Source organism: Tiliqua scincoides, chromosome 10 (assembly GCF_035046505.1).
Source record: "Tiliqua scincoides isolate rTilSci1 chromosome 10, rTilSci1.hap2, whole genome shotgun sequence".
NCBI classification, from domain to species: Eukaryota; Metazoa; Chordata; class Lepidosauria; order Squamata; family Scincidae; genus Tiliqua; species Tiliqua scincoides.
In genome coordinates this window covers 23,387,159-23,405,135 of record NC_089830.1, presented here as the reverse complement: position 1 = coordinate 23,405,135, position 17,977 = coordinate 23,387,159, and the positions used below count along the sequence as shown (strand labels likewise).

The following is a 17,977-nucleotide window of genomic DNA, read 5'->3' as shown; positions in this document are numbered from 1 at the left end:
ACAGATTCTATTATGGTCCCAGTTTGACTAAAGCAGGAAAAAAAATTTCCAGAGGGATAAATTGCAGGCTGTGATGTTGGGAATAGAAGCCAGACAGTCAACTCTCAGTCGTCATCCCCATTGCACCATATTCCCCTCCCAGAGCTGAAAACAGAACCCATACCCCCAACCTGCTCTTAACTATTAGACATTACTTCCCTTCAAGAGCTGAGAAGAGACCCCCAGGTGCCCTGCCCTGGTTTTCCCTCCTCCACCCACTACAGGCCACCCCTGTCCTCCAGGTCTCTCTGTGCATTGAAGTGCTAAGTACAGTAATATACAATTGGAATGCTACAGTCGTTCTGCACCAGTAAAAACAATGCGATCTTCTGCCCCCCCAATCACATGGACAAGAGGGGCAATGGCTGTCAGGGACTCACAGCCAATATCTACATCTGAGAATTCCAAGGAACAGCCGATCCCCAGGAGAGATGAGAAGAGCCTTCCTGTGAGTGCCCATCAGAGCAGGTTATGGAGAGGTCTGGGCAGTGCCCAGCCTCTCCCGTCCTCAGGCTCTGGTGGCCCGTTTGGTAAGGCGCTTCACCAGGTTTGGATTGCGTGTCTTGGCCGTTGGCGACTTGGTCGAGGCGACATCCACGAAGTAGAGGGTTATGGGCTGGTAGGCTGGGATGTAACTAACCACACCCTGGGGGTACGGGACCCAAAGAGGATTTGGCATGTAGAAATACTGGGGTGCCTGAGAGAGAGAGAGAGAGAGAGAGAGAGAGAGAGAGAGAGAGAGAGAGAGAGAGGGGAAACAAAGGAGAATGATTAAAACAGGATCTTTTCCTCCCCATCTGTATCCTTCATTCCTTAGAGCAGTGAGTTTGCCCATTTTATCTCCACAACAATCTTGCAAGGTAGAATAAAATGAAAACTGGGAGCTTGGTCCAAGTCTTCCCAGTGAGCTTAGGAAAATAACAAGAGCCCTGCTGGATCAGGTCAGAGGCCCATCTAGCCCAGCTTCCCATAGCTAGGCCCACCAGATGCCTCTAGGAACACAGAACAAGATACCACTTCCTTGCACCTGACATTCAGAAGTAGCCTACTTCTCAAACCAGGAGGTTATGTATACCCATCGTGGCTTGAAACCTGTGAAGGACTGTTCCTCCATCAATCTGTCCAATCCCCTTTCAAAGGCATCTAGGTCAGGTGCCTCACCATATCCTGTGGCAAAGAGTTGCGCAGACGAATTGCTTAAGAAACACGGCAAGCTGTTTGACAGCTCAATCCTAGGCAATTCTGCTCAGAAGTAAATCCACTGAATTCATTAGGGCTTGCTCCCAGGAAAGTGTGCACAGGATTGCAGTTTGAGGTTGGCAGTGGCCAGGCAGGAATTTTTCTCTACCTGGAAATAATAAGTTAGATAATGGAGATAACCCAGGAGATTGAACTGGGGGCCTCTGGTGCACAAGGCAGATGTTCTACTGGTGGGATACAGCCCCCCCACCCCCCAAATCTTGCTACTCCAAGTCCAGTTCTACCTATTACTCCATGCTGGTTCTTTGCAACTCTTCCTAATTTCCAATGTTGCCATTTTGGTGTAACCAGTTGAAAAAAAACAAAACAACGGCTATAGATTGGAAGCCCCTTCACAGAACGGACCCTCTGACCACCCCATGAGCATACAAAGGCAAGGGTGAGGTGATATAAAGAGGTTTCAGATGCAAGATAAAACAGCATGGATTCTCCTCCCCTGGCTCTGGTTGCCCACAAGCACATTTTCAAAGCAGGATTCGAATCCAAGTCTCCTCCCCCTGAACGTTAGCGTCACACCCGGGAGCTACCTCTCACCTGTTTGGGGTTGTTTCCTGCAGGCCGACTTTTGCTTGGAACCGGTGTTGTGGCTGCCCGCTTGGCTGGCCCTTCGTCCTCCGAGGAGCTCTCAGAGGGCGAGGAGCTCTCAGAGGGCGAGGAGCTCTCAGAGGGTGAGGAGCTCTCAGAGGGCGACTCGGAATGGTAATCGGATGTCTCCAACTCTGGTGTGGCCTTGCCACTGTGACTCTCTTCCTTGCTCACTGAAAAGTAATGGCTGTTCTCGCTGAGCCTGATGGAAGGAGGGAGAAATGTTAAGAGCCTGGATGTCTCAGCTAAGGGCCCTGTGAATGTTTGACCACAGGCAAAAATGTCCCTGCATCTCCAGGGCTCTGTGCTACCACCAGGTCCAGAGGAAAGAAGAGGATGGACTCAGTGGATTTTTAATCCAAACCAGAAGGCTGGAGGAGAAGGGGAAAGCTGCCACCTGTTGAGTTTCTGCCTGCCATGAATACCACCATCACCGATCAACTTATTGCCATCTGCTAAACCTAACACAGCTCAGCGTCGGCCTTTCCTGCACTGCCGTTAGACAAACCAAATTGCCGAGAGCTGCATCAGAGAACAAGATTGTACGGACGTATGAAGGGGCATGTATTCTGGGCTGCAACGTGGAACCGGACACAGAGGGTCTTGCTTCTGAGTAAACATGCATGCAATTCTGCTATCAATTCCAGGGGCAGAAAAAAAGAGTATTCTGATTGACTGAAAAAAAAGGTGCCCCCAGTTAACTGGGCAGCACTTTTAATTAATAATAATAATAAAAAAAATCTTAATAACAACAGGTTTAGCTCATTGATATTGTAATCCAAGGTGACAATATACTGTTTCCCAAACGTCCCACAAACAATCAGAATGAACTCAGTCTGATGAACAGGAAGGGACCCAAAAGGTACCCCCTGATACAATTCCTCTTGGAAGCCCTGTAGGATAACTTTACTCCAGTGATAGACTCATGCATCCCTTTGATGAAATAGAATGTGGGAGGGAAGCAGGTCTTGCCTCCATTTCCGAGCCCCCAGTCCCTTTCAATGCCCCCCTCCCCCGATGGAGCCACAGGCCTGCTCAAAGTAGGACCTCCAGCATACTCACCTACAACAGACATCGCCTGGGTCAATCCAGATTGAGATTTCCGGGGGCAAATCTAGCTGTGAGTAATCCAGCTCGCAGTCGGTGCAAGCTTTCAGAAGCAAGCTGTCCACCGGTTGTTTTCTGTTGATCCGGATACACCTGGGAGGGACGGGTTGGGAGACTCTGAGTTAATGCCCTTGGCGCAGTCGGTATGCGGGAGGGGAGAAATGAGGGCACTGTTTGTTTTCATTTTATTCATCAGTGTATTTTTCTCCCACTCTTCTTCCAAGGAGATCAGTGTCCATCAGTTTCTATCCCCCTCTATTTTTTTTCTGGCAACTTTATTTTCATTTTATGCAAAGGGGAAAAAAAACATAAAGAACAAATAATAAAATACATATAGTATTGGGGGGGGCATGAGCACGCCCTAAACTCCACAGCCCAGGTTAACCAGGTGGGTAGACTTGGGCTCCAGCTTGGACTTAGAACCCAGTTCTACCTGCCAAGTAGACCTGGGCTCCCAATTGAGCTTATGGCCTCCCATGGCCATTTGCTGGGAGGGTAGGCCTGGGCTCACATTCCAACTCAGTTCTGCTCAGTGTGTCTTCCCCTGGCGCCCGACCATGCTCCCATGGCCCCCCTTGGATCCACCCATGACCCACAGTCAATCTCCAAGTTACAGGTGAATGGTTTAAAATAACATATGTATCTGTAAATATCAATGGTTGTTGCAACGTAGTATTTATAATGCATCTGACCAAAACATATGTCCCTCTGCTTTGATCCTTGTAGCAACCCTGAAGGAGATCAATCAGAGAGAGACCAGCCCTGGCTGAGTTCAAGGTCTGAACCCAAGACTCTCCAAGCCGGTCTCATGCACACCCCCAAATCTGGTGGTAGTGAGTTCCACATTTTTAAGATGAGGTCAAATCCTGAGGAGGTTGGGCAGTTTGTACCGCAGGCAGGGGTGTGCTGCACTTCACACCTCAAGTAATATAGTCCATTCTACCAATTTTGCACCTTTGCATGCACAGACCAGCCCTGCTCTATTCCGGACTCAGTGATGCAACGCTATCAAGCCCAAACGGTGAGCTAGTAAGTGCCTGTACGGTACACGTAGCTCCAGACGGTGCCAAACCACCGACACCCGTCATCTGACCTGCAGGCGAGTGACACAGGCCAAACCGCCAACTAGCCTGGGCTGTCCTATCAGCCACACAAACAGCCTTGAGAGCTACAATGCCGCTATTTCACAGCTTGCTCTGCAAACAACCCGCTCCATAAAAGATGCATTAGATCATTGCTTCATCGTAGTCTTGGCAAACAGCCAAAAGTTGAGAGCAGCCACAACCGTCTGTGGTTGTGCTGCAGGATACGTCCGGCAATTTTCAACCCCTCCCCCATTAAATGTAAATTTGGATCATCCAAGTTTGTAGTCCCTACGAAGGGGACAAACAAGCTGTGACAAGGCAATGCAGTTTCTGCTAACAAGCGTCTCAATGTGAACATGGTGTGACACCAGAGGAAGCCATCGCGATGCTGCCATTGATACACAGAGCAGAGAGACAGTGCGGAGTAGTGGGTAGTGCTGAATCCAGGCCAAAAATCCCTGGATTCAATTCTCCCTCAGGCTTGCAACCTATGGGAGGATTTTGGGCTAGAGGCAATCTCTCAATTTACTCTGATGGGGAAGGGGGGAATGATCTTGTATGCTGAATTAAGCTCCTTGGGATGCAACAGCCCTGCTGGATCAGAATAAAGCCCATCTAATCCAGCATCCTGTTTCATCCAGTGGCCCACCTGCGGCCTCTGGGAAACCCACAAGCAGGAGCGAAAAAGTACATGTCTCTCCAGGCACTGCTCCCCTGCAACTGGGCTTCACACACAGCCAGTGAACCCAGAGCACACTGCCATCCTGATCAGCTACCGTTGCTAAACCTGCCCTCCAAGATAGTATCCAATCCGTTTTTAAGACATCCAAGCTAGTGGCTGTCACCGCACCTTGTGGCAAGGCGTTCCACAGTCTAATCATGCAAAGCGTGAAATAACATTTCCTTTTGCCTGTCTTAAATCTTCCCCCAATCTCCCGCCACTGGATGGCCTCTTGACCTAGTATTGTGAGACAGCAAAAAGGGTCTCTCTGCTCACAGCCTGTGTAATTTCACACATCGCAGTCATGCCTTCCTCCTTAGTCACCTCCCCCCCCCAAATTAAAAAAAACAAACCCAAAAGTTGTACCCTTTCCTCATAAGGAAGGGGGCTCCAAACCTCTGGTTATCTCAGTTGTGCCTCCTCAGATTCTACAATATTATGCATTAGATGGGGTGGCTAGGCACACAGTATCCCAAATGTGATCACCCCATAGATTTGTGCGAGGGCATTATGGTGTCAGCTGTGCTGCTTTTGATCTCTTGTACAGAACAGAGGAAGAACCAGATAAACATATAGCACAGCACAAAAAAACTACAACGGACTATCAGGGGGCCCTGGTATGCAGTACTAGGTCTGAAGTTGGGCTTTGACAGAGGAGCGAAACGGGCTCCTCTGTCCCACGTATGTGATGAAAAGGCAGATCTCAGATCTGGAAAGGTTAAAGGTCACTCCGCCGAATTATCGAGAAAAGAGGTTCTGCAACCTTCGTATTCCTTTTAAGTCATGAACAAAGAAAGGACTTCGGTGGAAAACCACCACTCCCTCTGACACACCACTACCTTATTAAAAACAACTCAAGGCAATTTGATAGAGCCAGGATAGTGTAGGGGTTCTGGTGTTGAACTTGGAAGATCCAGGTTCCAATCCCCGCTCAGCCATCTGGGTGGCCTTGGGCTCAGTCACTATCTCTCAGCCTCACCTACCACACAAGAGTTGTTGAGGACAAAAGGAGGAACCATGTACACTACCCTGAGCAACTTGGAGGAAGGGCGATATAAAATAAAATAATAGGTTAAAATCAATCAATCCATTAGCTCTTTTCATGGGTTCACAGGCCCCTCCCCATCACCCAGGCCCCCCGCACTTACCTGTATGCCTGTCCTTTGAGGGGGTTCTCGGGATACCAATGTTCGTGGAAGCGCTCGCACAGAATCTTGACCAGGCTGTCTTGGAAACGCTCCACCTGCCCCTTATCCAGCTTGTTGTCACGGATCATCAGGCGGGAGATGAACCTGACTCCGGTTTCTACCTCCTCTTTCATGATGGGGAGTTACTGGTGGGTCCTGGAAAAGGAACAAGAATCCCATTCAGCATTCGAGGCGCAGACAACACAGAAAGTCTTGGTGTACGTGGGAGGTGTGAAAAAATAACTGCAAATCTCCCTCTGGGTGGGACAAGCAGCTGCTACGTCCACCCCAGCAGAACGCAGGTAGAGGACTGCTACCCAGCTCAGCACATAAAGAAACCTTTTGTTCTGGACTTGCGACACGGCGGCCGCGGTGATAGCAGAGTGACTCACCAAGAAACGGAAGAGGGATTGCAGGGCTGTTGCATCAGGGCACTAGTAAGCAGGTCACAACAATGGCCCTCGTGCACACACTCACAGCAAAAACAAGCAGGTGTGCATGAGAGAGGTCAAAAGGGACCCCAGGAGCAGCAGGTTCACACCCCCTCCAGAAGGGCAGTCTCATCACCAACCCAGGCACCTATGGTGCCAACACAGCGGGGCTTGGTGGGAGCACTATTGCTCCTCGCCAGAGTCAGCACTGCTTCTTCCCCTTGCTCTTTACACTCTCACATAACACCAGAACCAGGGGACAGCCACTAAAATTGAGTGTTGGGAGAGTTAGAACAGACAAGAGAAAATATTTCTTTACTCAGCGTGTGGTTGGTCTGTGGAACTCCTTGCCGCAGGATGTGGTGATGGCGACTGGCCTGGACGCCTTTAAAAGGGGATTGGACAAGTTTCTGGAGGAAAAATCCATTACGGGGTACAAGCCATGATGTGTATGCGCAACCTCCTGATTTTAGAAATGGGCTATGTCAGAAGGCCAGATGCAAGGGATGGCACCAGGAGGCAGGTCTCTTGTTACCTGGTGTGCTCCCTGGGGCATTTGGTAGGCCGCTGTGAGATGCAGGAAGCTGGACTAGATGGGCCTATGGCCTGATCCAGTGGGGCTGTTCTTATGTTCTTAACTACAATTCCCAGGAAGCCTTGCAGGTCTCTTGTTATCTGGTGTGCTCCCTGGGGCATTTGGTGGGCCGCTGTGAGATCCAGGAAGCTGGACTAGATGGGCCTATGGCCTGATCCAGTGGGGCTGTTCTTATGTTCTTAACTACAATTCCCAGGAAGCCTTGCAGGTCTCTTGTTATCTGGTGTGCTCCCTGGGGCATTTGGTGGGCCGCTGTGAGATACAGGAAGCTGGACTAGATGGGCCTATGGCCTGATCCAGTGGGGCTGTTCTTACGTTGTTCTTGCCAGGGCACACACACACTCTCAAGAGAAAGCAAGCAAGCCAGACATTCAGGGGCAGGGGAATTCCTGACCTCAAATTGAGCAGTGAGTCAGACCGGCAGCCAAAGTCGAGCAACGAGGGCATTTTGGGGGGACTGTGTGCATAAAACACTAGCCATGAATATCTTGTCTCAAACTGTAGAAAGCTCTGGAGCTCTACAGGATGGTATCAAGCAAATCCCTGCTCAGTTATGAAGCTCCTTCGGGTGATCTTAGGGCCAGTCTGTCTCACTCTCTCAGCCTCACCTACCTCACAGGGTCATAGGATTGGGCTGTCAGACTTGCAAAGCCGGGTGGGTCCTGATAGTGATATGCTTGAAATATAAGAACTTAAATTGAACTGGGTAGGAGTGAAAATCTTACTGATTCTTTTTTTTGGGGGGGAGGGGTTATTGCAGGCAGGCTACAGAGAAAATTCACTTGGTGGAACAGGGCCGGCTTTCCCTTATTTATTGTTTTTACTTTTTAATTTATTTATAATTATTTATTTGAATTTGCTTTATGATGGGTCCTGGACAGATTTTCATTCTAAGAAGTGGGTCCCAGTGCTAAAAGTTTGAGAACTGCTCCAATAAGGTGTTAGTAAGTTGACACCCTGCGGGGAGGTGACACCACTAGTGACCAAAATCACTACAATCAGAGTTTGGAGGAATAATACCATCATGCTATATATCAATCAATGTGTAATTTCATGCAGAGTGCGATCAAACAAACTACATTGAAATATCTTTATTCCATCAAAAGGTACAGCCAAAAAACCAGTGCAGCGGGGCGATGGTAGATCACCACGCCCACCACCTAGAGTGTTGTCCCACCCACTGCAGGGGGGGGTGACACGCTGGCCTCCCACACCGGGTGACGCGAACCTTAGTGACGCCACTGCCATACAGTGGAACCCCCACCCCCCCATCCTCTACATTTTATCCCCATGACAATCCCACCAGGTAGGCTAGGCTGAGAGATGGTGACGGGAACAAGGTGAGTTTTGGGGCCACTGAATGAAGACCTCTCCAGTTCAAGGCTGGCACTCTCGCCATTATGCCACACTGTCTCTTGGGAATGCCAACCCAAGCCTCCCTATTCCCAGGGCTGGTCTGCCTGCGGAGGCTAAAGGAAGAGTAAAGCAGAGCAGAACAGGAAGTGCAGAGGAGAGGAGAAGAGAAGGGAGGGGAGTGATGGGCTAGAGAGAACTCCTCTCCTACATCTGACATTCTGGATCACATTATTAGTGTTTGTGTGTGTTTCTTCCGATTTTTCTTAAAATGTCCAAGACAGGTTTCCAACAAATAGCAAAGACAACAATTGTAAACAATAAAACCACCAGCAATAGCGGATATTGTAAACAGAAGAGAGTGCGGGAGCAGATCAATATTTATAGAACAGCCAACCATTAACCTGGAGCCACTTTTTCTCATCCTCCCCCCACCAACACGCCCCCCCCAAACAAACCCCCACACCCTAGATATGCATCAGAGGCTTCCTGGATTGTACAGTTTTATAATCAGCCCCACCCCCAATTTTGCCCATCCTGCTTCCTGGAACGGCCTGTCTCGGCAGAGTACCTGCCCGAGACGGGACACAGAAGTACACGCTGCATTATTTTGCAAGAGGTTTGCAAGAGGTTGCAACATGGGGGCCAGCCCCGGTCCAGGCAAACACAAAGCAGAAGGTGGGGAAAGGGGGAGGAGAGAGTTGCACTAATCACACCAAACACAGGTTCGGGACTAGGCACATGCTCACCGACACACCAGGTTTGAGCCACATAGGAGATTTATGGCTTGTTGTTGCAGAAGGTTAGCTTCCTTCATGCCCAGATCTGTTGACTAGAACATTGGCCAAATGCTGCCAAGCAGGAAAGCCATTCGTCACACTTGCTGCCTGTCATGGGTTCTGCCCCACCTTGTTCTCCCGCAACTCAGGGTTGTTTTTGGGTGGTTTGTTTACAAACACACCTTTCCAAGGAGCTCTGGCTTTCTCAAAGCTCAGCTTCCATGTTTACAAGTACATGATGCATTGACGAGGTTTAACAAGGTGTCAAAAGGCACATGTTTTGCACCCATTCAAACCAGGATGAATTCACTGGCAAGCCATAGCGTGAGAATGGGGTAGGCGGCACATAGCTTACCCAGTTTTTCTCATCCTCCCCCCACCAACACCCCCCCAAAACAAACCCCCACATGCTAGATATGCACCAGAGGCTTCCTGGATTGTACAGTTTTATAATCAACCCTCTTCCCCAAGGACAGTGGCCTGCCTCTTCCCCAAGGACAGTGAGCCAAAAGGGTCAAAAGGAAAAGTTCCATCAATGAAATCAACTTTGAAAGACCTTTAGAAGGGAGATCCACAAATGTGGGGGCAGAGGAAGCCTCTCTAAGTGCCCAAGTCATCAAACTTAGCGCATGGAGGGTGCAATCAAAACAGTGCTCGGAGTTGACCCTCCACAGCTATGATGGTACCAAGGGGAGAAGGGGGTGTGAGATAATGGCTTGATGGGCCCAGGTCCCACAAGGTCTTTATGGGTCCAGCCAAGGCCTCTGTGAGGAATTTTATCAGGGGGTACAAACTTTTTTAGTCTTCACACAATATATGCAAACATTTTCTGAGATCCCAGCAATTTCTGGCTCCCCTCCTTTGGCTCCCAGGCCCCATTTTTTACCCCAGATCCAGGTATGATGTATTCCCTGACCCTCCTTTCCTGGGCCCTGGTGAGAGCAAAAAATTTAAGATCCCAGAAAATTTATCTGCCCCCTTCATTGGCTTCTGGGTTCCCTCTTTGACTCTGGGCCTGGGTACATTTTTTTTTTCTTCACATTTTTATACCACCCTTCCTCCAAAAGGAGCTCGGGGCGGTGTACACAGCTGCTGCCCTCCTTTTGTCCTCACAACAACCCTGCAAGGTAGGTGAGGCTGAGAGAAAGTGACTGGCCCAAGGTCACCCAGGAAGCTTCATGGCTGAGGGGGGATTTGAACCTGGATCTTCCAGGTCTAAGTCCACCTCCCAAACCACTACACCACCCTGCACCCCTTCTCATGGGCCTTGCTCAGGTAGAGAACCCTGAACTGTGTCCCAAAACAAGGGAGAGACATTACTGAAGCTGGAGACTAGGAGAGCCAGTTCAAACAGTGGTGCTGGAGGCAGAAAGTCTAAATGGTTGGCGGTAAGGATGCAATCATCACCTTGATGACTACCTACTTTTTCATGGTCTGGGAAAATCTGTTATCCAAGGAAGGCCTGCTTCACGCAAGGTGACAGATCCACTTCAGAGCCATTGGGGGGGGGGGGAGACAAGAGATAAACAGAACTGGCAGGCAGTCATCAAGGGCAGTCTGTTCCAGAAGCCAAGCCCTAAAGTTAGGAAAGCTCAAGCATAACCCTTTGGGGACAGAAAAGATCACAGCCTGATTTGCCACCTGGAATTTCCAATGGGCACACCTGGTCCAACTGCAAAATTCCCAGGTAGGGATCCAGAGGGTCTCCAAGGTGGCACTCCTGGGAGGACAAAAGAAGGTCAAATACAGCCTCTTAGAGTTGCTCTCCTGCCCAAAGTTGTGCTGGCTGCCTCATCTGGGTTTTTCTGTAACCAGGTCACCTGCATTTGTCACTGTCTCAAGGATCCTACTGAAAACTAAATGACATCATCAGGAAGGAGAGCCAGAGGGTGACACAAACACCACTTCCCAAAGAAATGTCTGCAATGAAGGGCACAGACTGATGATCTCAGAGGGCCACAAACCTGTCTGCAAGTGCGGCGCACAGGGTCCGACTGCCAATCGCTGGCCACAACGTGGATACACGCTATGGTTAGACAGGGATGCAAACTTTTCCCTTCCCAAACCTGACCTCCCCACAAACCTTGAAAAACACAACATGCTGGGGTGGGGGGAGAGAGAAACCAATTCACCATTGAGGTGTTAGGATTCCTGGTAAACAGAGACAAGTTAAAACTGTGGTCGATCCTCCTCAGCCTTCTTGGAAACAGACTTGGAATAGCTGAAAGTGGCTAGAGAGGTGCTTCTCGCTCCAACTGGAATTTCCTTTATCTCACTGCTGTGTCTGCAGAAACAGGTTTGGGTACAGACAAAAACTTCCCAAGCCTGCTTGGCCAGACAGTCCCTTTCTTTCTCTAACACAGACACACAGACAAACTGCAAGCATCAGACCCTTTAAATCCTCAACGGGCCAGATGGATCTATTACTAAATAATGTATCCTCAACCGCCCCCCCCCAATCATGCTCAAGGTATCTGATGCCTCTTCCTTTGCTTCTTGCCCCTTCCTCAAATTAAGGGGCTTTTTGGGAGGGAATGATTATTTTGGGAGAAAATTATTTCCCACCTATTTCGCCTTACAGGAATCTTTGGCAGTGGGACTTTCCTGTGCCACTTTCCCTTTTTCAGTTCTCGGCCAGACTGAAAGTACAACAGAATTGAAGGCCACAGCACACTCTTCCTCTTTTCAGGAAACTCCAGAGCTTCTTGCCAACTCTTTGGAAGAGGAGCAGGAAGAGGATGCCAGCATGCCTAAACACATCCCTGTGATCCTTATGTATCTAGGAATACCATCAATGCAAAATTCACCAGATTTTAGGTAAGGCACCCATTTTTCTCAAAATCTACATGCAAACCTTTCCCTGCCCATCACTCCGAATTGGAGGGGAACAACACTGGCCTACCTCATAAGGTGATTGTGAAGTCTGGTTTTGTGCACTGAGGCTGCTCAAAAGCCCTGCTGATTTGCAGGGCAGATGCCATCCTCTGGAATCCAACCTGTACCAGCCCTGGGCTATTAGGAAACAGGTGATTTTTATGCAGATGAAGGTGGGGTGAGCTGGAGGTGGGGATTTAGCAGGATCTAGCCTATCAGCCAGCCACACTTCATGCAATCAAACCTAATGTCCAGTCAAAGATTCCAGGAATACCCAGGGCTTTGCAGGGCCTCCCAATGGACATCTGGGATGGTTCTTTTAAGCAGCCCATTCTTTCCACACACACCCCCACCCAGTGCTGGAGATCTGGAGGCTGTGAAAGAGCAGTCCTTTCACGGGACAGCTTGTCCCTTCCTTACCTGATTGCAGGACAGGCAACTCTCTAACTTCCTGCCTCTTGCTCTCTCCATGCTGCCCCCCCCAAATCTCTACTGCTATGCTTTAAGTAGCACAAATACAGGGGTGTTTGTAGGGAGAATCAGCAGGTAAAGGGGAGGGGTACAACCTTCCCTTGTAAATACACCTTCAAGGATGTGCTCCCCCCCTGCCCAATACATGGACTTATTTTGATTCTCAGAGTACATCTGGGAGGGGGTAACACAGTTGAATCATTAAGTACATTAAGAGCCCTGCTGGATCAGGCCAAAGGCCCATCTAGTCCAGCTTCCTATATCACACAGTGGCTCCCCCCCCCATACCTCAGGGAGCACACAAGACAACAAGAGACCTGCACCCTGTTGTCACTCCCTTGCATCTGGCATTCAGAGATAGCCTAGTAGTTCAAGAAAGAGGAGGTTGTATATACTGATCATAGCTTGTAACCTGTGATGGACTTTTCTTCTAGAAATCTATCCAAGCCCCTTTGAAAGGCATTTAGACCAAGCGCTAACACCACATCCTGTGGCAAGGAGTCCCAAAGGTTAATTACACGCTGAAGGGAAGGACATTGGAGGGGAAGGGAAACTGTGGGTTGATCCTCCACAGCAAACACTGCCTGCTCTCAGACCCGACCCCCCAATTAGGGTTACACCACAACATTCAGAACCACACACAGCCCTCACATGATCCCAGTGGCAGATGTACTTTCTTTTTTTTTTTTTTTTTTGCACTGTTTGTCACAGGTCAGGCAGCCGCATAAAAGCATGAAGGTGCTCACCTGCAATGTGATGTGTGAAAGCAGCAGTCAGAGATGCTGCCAAAATTTTCCCCACAACACAAATGCCAAATTGGGAAAGGCAAGGGCCCCTTGCAGCTGATATTTATCTAGGGGTTTTTTTAAGACCCGCCTGGCCACTCAAGAGAGGGTCCAAATGCATCACAAAACCACAACAGTTACACCCAACAACAAAGTCATCTGCAAGGAAGGATAAAGCAGAAGAAGCCATATGATTAAACAGGAGCCAAGAGTTGATAAGCCAATAGGTTATCTGCTTGAAGCCATCTTCAGGAGCTGGCAAGATGGGGCGGGAGGGGGGGGGAAGAGAGGGAATAAATCTCCTGTGGCAGGGAGTTCCACATTCTAGATATGGACAAAAAGACAATCCTAAACTACAAAATCCACCAACCAAACCTCAGAAGTTGGGACCCTCCTAAGAATATAGGATCAGGTCAACCAGTGGCCCACCAATTGCCTGTGAGAAGTCCACAAGCAGGAGATAAAGCATTCACCTCTTCTATTGTTGCTCCCCTGCAACCAATATGCAGAGATTCACCACCCCTGAACCCAGGCCTGAGGAAAGGGGGGCTGGGGGGCAAAATCCCCAGGGCCCAGGCTTTGGGAGGGGGGGGGTAGGACAAAACAAACTATACAGTACAAAACAAATTTAGGGAAGAGGGTCCCAATCAAGTATCTTGCCCCAGGCCCAATGCCCACTCCCAGCAGCCTTGCCTGAACCCAGACACAGCAGACAACCATCAAAGCTAGTAGCCATAGATAGACTTGCCCTCCATGAATGGGCCTGATCTCCTTTGTCAAGTCACCTAAGCTCAGGAGCTCCTCCAGGGCTTCTCCAGCCCCCTGATACAGAGGAGGGTGTCACCAGGTGACCTCAGTGGGCCGGATGCCCATTTTCCAGAGGCAGCATTGCCCCCAGACCCAAACCAGGAGATGCACCTCTTTGCGTTTGGAGCACCTGAGCCACGCCACCTTTGAAGGTCCGCTGTTGCACCCAGTGGTGTAGCTAGAGGGGCAAATGAGCTGCTAGGGGAAGGGGGGCATTTGATCCAGATCCGGCTGGGCCCCCTGTAATCCAGCAAGCCGGGTGCACCCAGTGGCATAGCTAGAGGGGGTGCAAAGCACTAAGTCTTGCAGGGAGCCTCACAGCAGCATAAAAGGGACCCCTCCCCCTTCCCTCTGGAGTCATTCCAGTTTTGCTCCACCCCCCCCCAATGGCACTGATGGGCCCCTTGCACGCAGTGGTGAGGCTCCCTGCAAGACTTAGTGCTTTGCACCCCCTCTAGCTATGCCACTGGGTGCACCTGGCTTGCTGGACTCCAGGGGGCCCAGCCGGATCTGGATCAAACCCCCCTCCCCCAGAAGCCCCAATAGTTCCCTGAACTTCTTTTGGGCTCTAGGAATGCATTTGTTTGATAATGCAACACTCCCCCTCCAAGCAAGGCGTGCCTGGGAGGAGATTGGGCTGGGCTTCCCCCCACCCCCAGTGATCAGCCCATCCACCCACCCTCCACCTCCTCCCATGGGGCGCCGATCAAGGGACAGGTTGCAACAGAAGGCGAGTTACGGGTCAGTTTCATCAGCTTTGGCGACGGAAGGAAGGAGATGACGATCAGAGTCAGTGCTGGAGAAAATAACCAGCCAAAGGGGGAGGGGATGAGGGTCTTAGGGGGTGGGGGAGGGTGATCAACTGGGGGGGCGGCTGCGGAGACTTGACTCCCCGTCTGCAGCCCCCTCCCCACCTCCTGAACACATGGTTTCACACAAGACGTTCACCACGTGCTTAAAACACTTCTGACTTCGCCTCCCATTATGATTATATATTGTGGGAGGGGGGCTAGAACTAGGGGGGTTAAGTGCCTGGATCATTTAGCCCTACTCGATTCCCCCCCCCTTCTATCCAGCCCACTGAGGTCACCTGGTGACATCCTCCACTGCATCCAGACTGGATGGACGAACTGGGGAGGGGGGGGGCAGAGAGATGGATCAGTGGGGTAAACGGGATGGAGAATGGAATGGGTCCCGGGGCAGACTGAGTAGAAACAGGGGGATGGGGTCAGGAAGAAAGTATCAAGGGAGAAAAAAATAATTTGGGGGGGGTAGAGAATCGGTAGGACCCCAATAAAAACAGACCCCATGATCATGAACCTGGAATTTGGGGGAGGGGATAAGGATACCTGGGTGAATCCCAGGAGAACTGGTCTAGAATCTAAAGGAACCATCCCCAAAGTGAAATCCAACCTTTCTCTTTTTTTGGGGGGGGGGGGGTCAGGAAAAGGAAAAGATCAACTCAGGATGACTCGAAGAGAAGAATGAAAACAATAATTTTTTTGGGGGGGGGTAGAGGCTGTAGGCTGGAGGATCAGTAGGACCCCAGGATTAAGAATCTGGAATTGGGGGGGGGGGGTAGATAAAGATACCTGGGTGAATCCCATGAAAGCTAGTTTAGATTCTGAAGGAGCCACCCCCAAAAGTGGAATCCAACCTTCTTTGGGGGGGGGGGGGTCAGGAAAACGAAGGATGGACTCAGGATGATTCGAAAAGGGTGAAAACAAGAATTTGGGGGGGGGGAGAGAATCGGTAGGACCCCAATAAAAACAGACCCCATGACCATGAATCTGGAATTGGGGGGAGGGGATAAGGATACCTGGGTGAATCCCAGGAGAACTGGTTTAGAATCTAAAGGAAGCATCCCCAAAGTGAAATCCAACCTTTCTCTTTTTTTTTTTTTTGGGGGGGGGGTCAGGAAAAGGAAAAGATCAACTCAGGATGACTCGAAGAGAAGAATGAAAACAATAATTTGGGGGGGGAGAGGCTGGAGGATCAGAAGGACCCCACGATTAAGAATCTGGAATGGAGGGGGGGAAGGATACCTGGGTGAATCCCATTAGAACTGGTTTAGGTTCTAAAGGAGCCATCCCAAAAGTGGACTCCAACCTTTTCTGGGGGGGCGGGGGGGAGGTCAGGAAGAGGAAAGGATCAACTCGGGATGATTGAAAATCACCAAGAATGAAAACAAGAATTTTGGGGGAGGGGGCGAGAGGATCGGTAGGACCCAAATAAAATTAGACCCCTCAATTAGGAACCTGGAATTTGGGGGCGGGGGGTCAGGATACCTGGGTGAATCCCATGAAAACTAGTTAAGGTTCTAAAGGAGCCACCCCCAAAAGTGGATCCCACCATCCCCACCAGTTCCGCGCACCCCCCACCAAAAGGTGCCCCGATCTGCCAGGGAAGGGCCCCCCCCCAAAGCCGGGCTACCTCGCGGCCCCGATCCGCGCCCCGGGTTCGTACCCAACGTGCTGCTGCCTGCTCCTGGGCTGTCCTCTGCGAGCCACGCGGTTCTCTGTTTCGGTGGAGCGTGCGCGTGTCTCTTCCTGGCTCCTTTGACTCATCGGGGGCGGGGCAGCTGGGAAGGGGAGGGGATTCCCCCCACCGGCCTGCCACGTCACCGGCCATAAAAGGAGATCCTGTTCGCGTGGGAACTCTCACCCCCCCCCTCCAGGGAGAGGGGCAGGAGCTGCTGCACAGAGACGCCAGAGCCAGGGGGCATCCACTAAAACTGGGGGTTGGGGGAGTTAGGACAGACCAAAGGATTTCTTTACCCAGTGTGTAATCAGTCTGTGGAACTCCTTGCCACAGGATGTGCTGATGGCATCTCTCTCTCTCTGTGTATAGACATTTTGGGATGTGGGAGAGAAGGAGCATCTCTGTGTCTCTGCACCTCTTTAGAACAGACACAAGAAAATATTTTCTTACCCAGCATGAAGAGACAATAATGTATCCCCCCCCCTCAATTTCAGATTATTTATTCACATTTTTATATTGCCCTTCCTCCAGGGAGCTCAGAGTGGTGTACCTGCTTTCTCCTCTTATTTTTGTCCTCACAACAACCCTGTGAGGTAGATGAGACAATGACTGGCCCAAAGTCAGCCAGCTCTCTCTGTCCACCTGCAAGTTGCGTTACTGGTACCATGGCGAGAAACTGCCCACAGTGTTATAGCAGTGCCAGAGGAGGCCATGCGCCCCCTCCAACAAAGGGCTTGTCTCTCACCTGCTGCTGAATCAGAAGTTGAAAATAAGGCTGAGAGACTACTTGAGAGTCAGCTTCAGCCAGACCACTAGGACTAACTTCTGAGAGACTTGGCTTGGAAGAATTGCTGTGGTTGTGTGGCTGAAAGTATCAGAAATCAGCTAGAAAGTCCAGAACTTTCTACCGGAAGGGATTTCTACCAGAGCAATTTTAACCCCCTTCTGCAAAGGAAGGATTAATGGTTCTGGCCCATTTTAATTTATATCTTTTTTGCCCCACATTTTTATACCACCTTTCCCTTCAAGGAGCTCAGGATGGCGTACATGGTTCCTCCCATCTTTCTGTCTTCACAACAACCCTGTGAGGTAGGTGAGATTGAGAGAGAGAGAGACTGACCTAAGTCCACCTAGGAAGCTTTGTGGCTGAGTGGGGATTTGAACCTGGATCTTGCAGGTCCAACTCCCAAATTGCTACACCATCTTGGCTTTTGGCATGGTTGCCATTTGGCTTGCTGCAATCTAGTGATGGAGTGATATGTGAACAGAGCTGACTTCAAGTTTTGGAGCCCTTGGAAAGGGGGGCCTCTGATGTGGGCCACTCCTAAGGCTGACAGGTGACCTCCTGACCCAAATACTGCCCATGCTTGATGGTGCCAGCCTCTGCTTCTCCCCCCACCCTCCAATGTTTTAGCCC

The 17,977-nt window shown here is 50.2% G+C and overlaps 1 protein-coding gene across 1 annotated transcript; it reads right to left on the bottom strand.

Moving 5' to 3' along the window:
- Positions 1-201: 201 nt before the first annotated feature.
- On the bottom strand, positions 202-16,629 carry LOC136661620 (protein BTG3-like). Its single transcript, XM_066638952.1, has 6 exons — positions 16,546-16,629; positions 5,946-6,140; positions 2,947-3,084; positions 1,991-2,086; positions 1,834-1,939; positions 202-736 (listed from the first exon to the last, which is right to left on the bottom strand). Exons 2-6 carry the CDS (start codon positions 6,116-6,118, stop codon positions 548-550), a joined length of 702 nt encoding a protein of 233 aa, XP_066495049.1. The 5' UTR covers positions 6,119-6,140; positions 16,546-16,629; the 3' UTR covers positions 202-547.
- Positions 16,630-17,977: the final 1,348 nt, after the last annotated feature.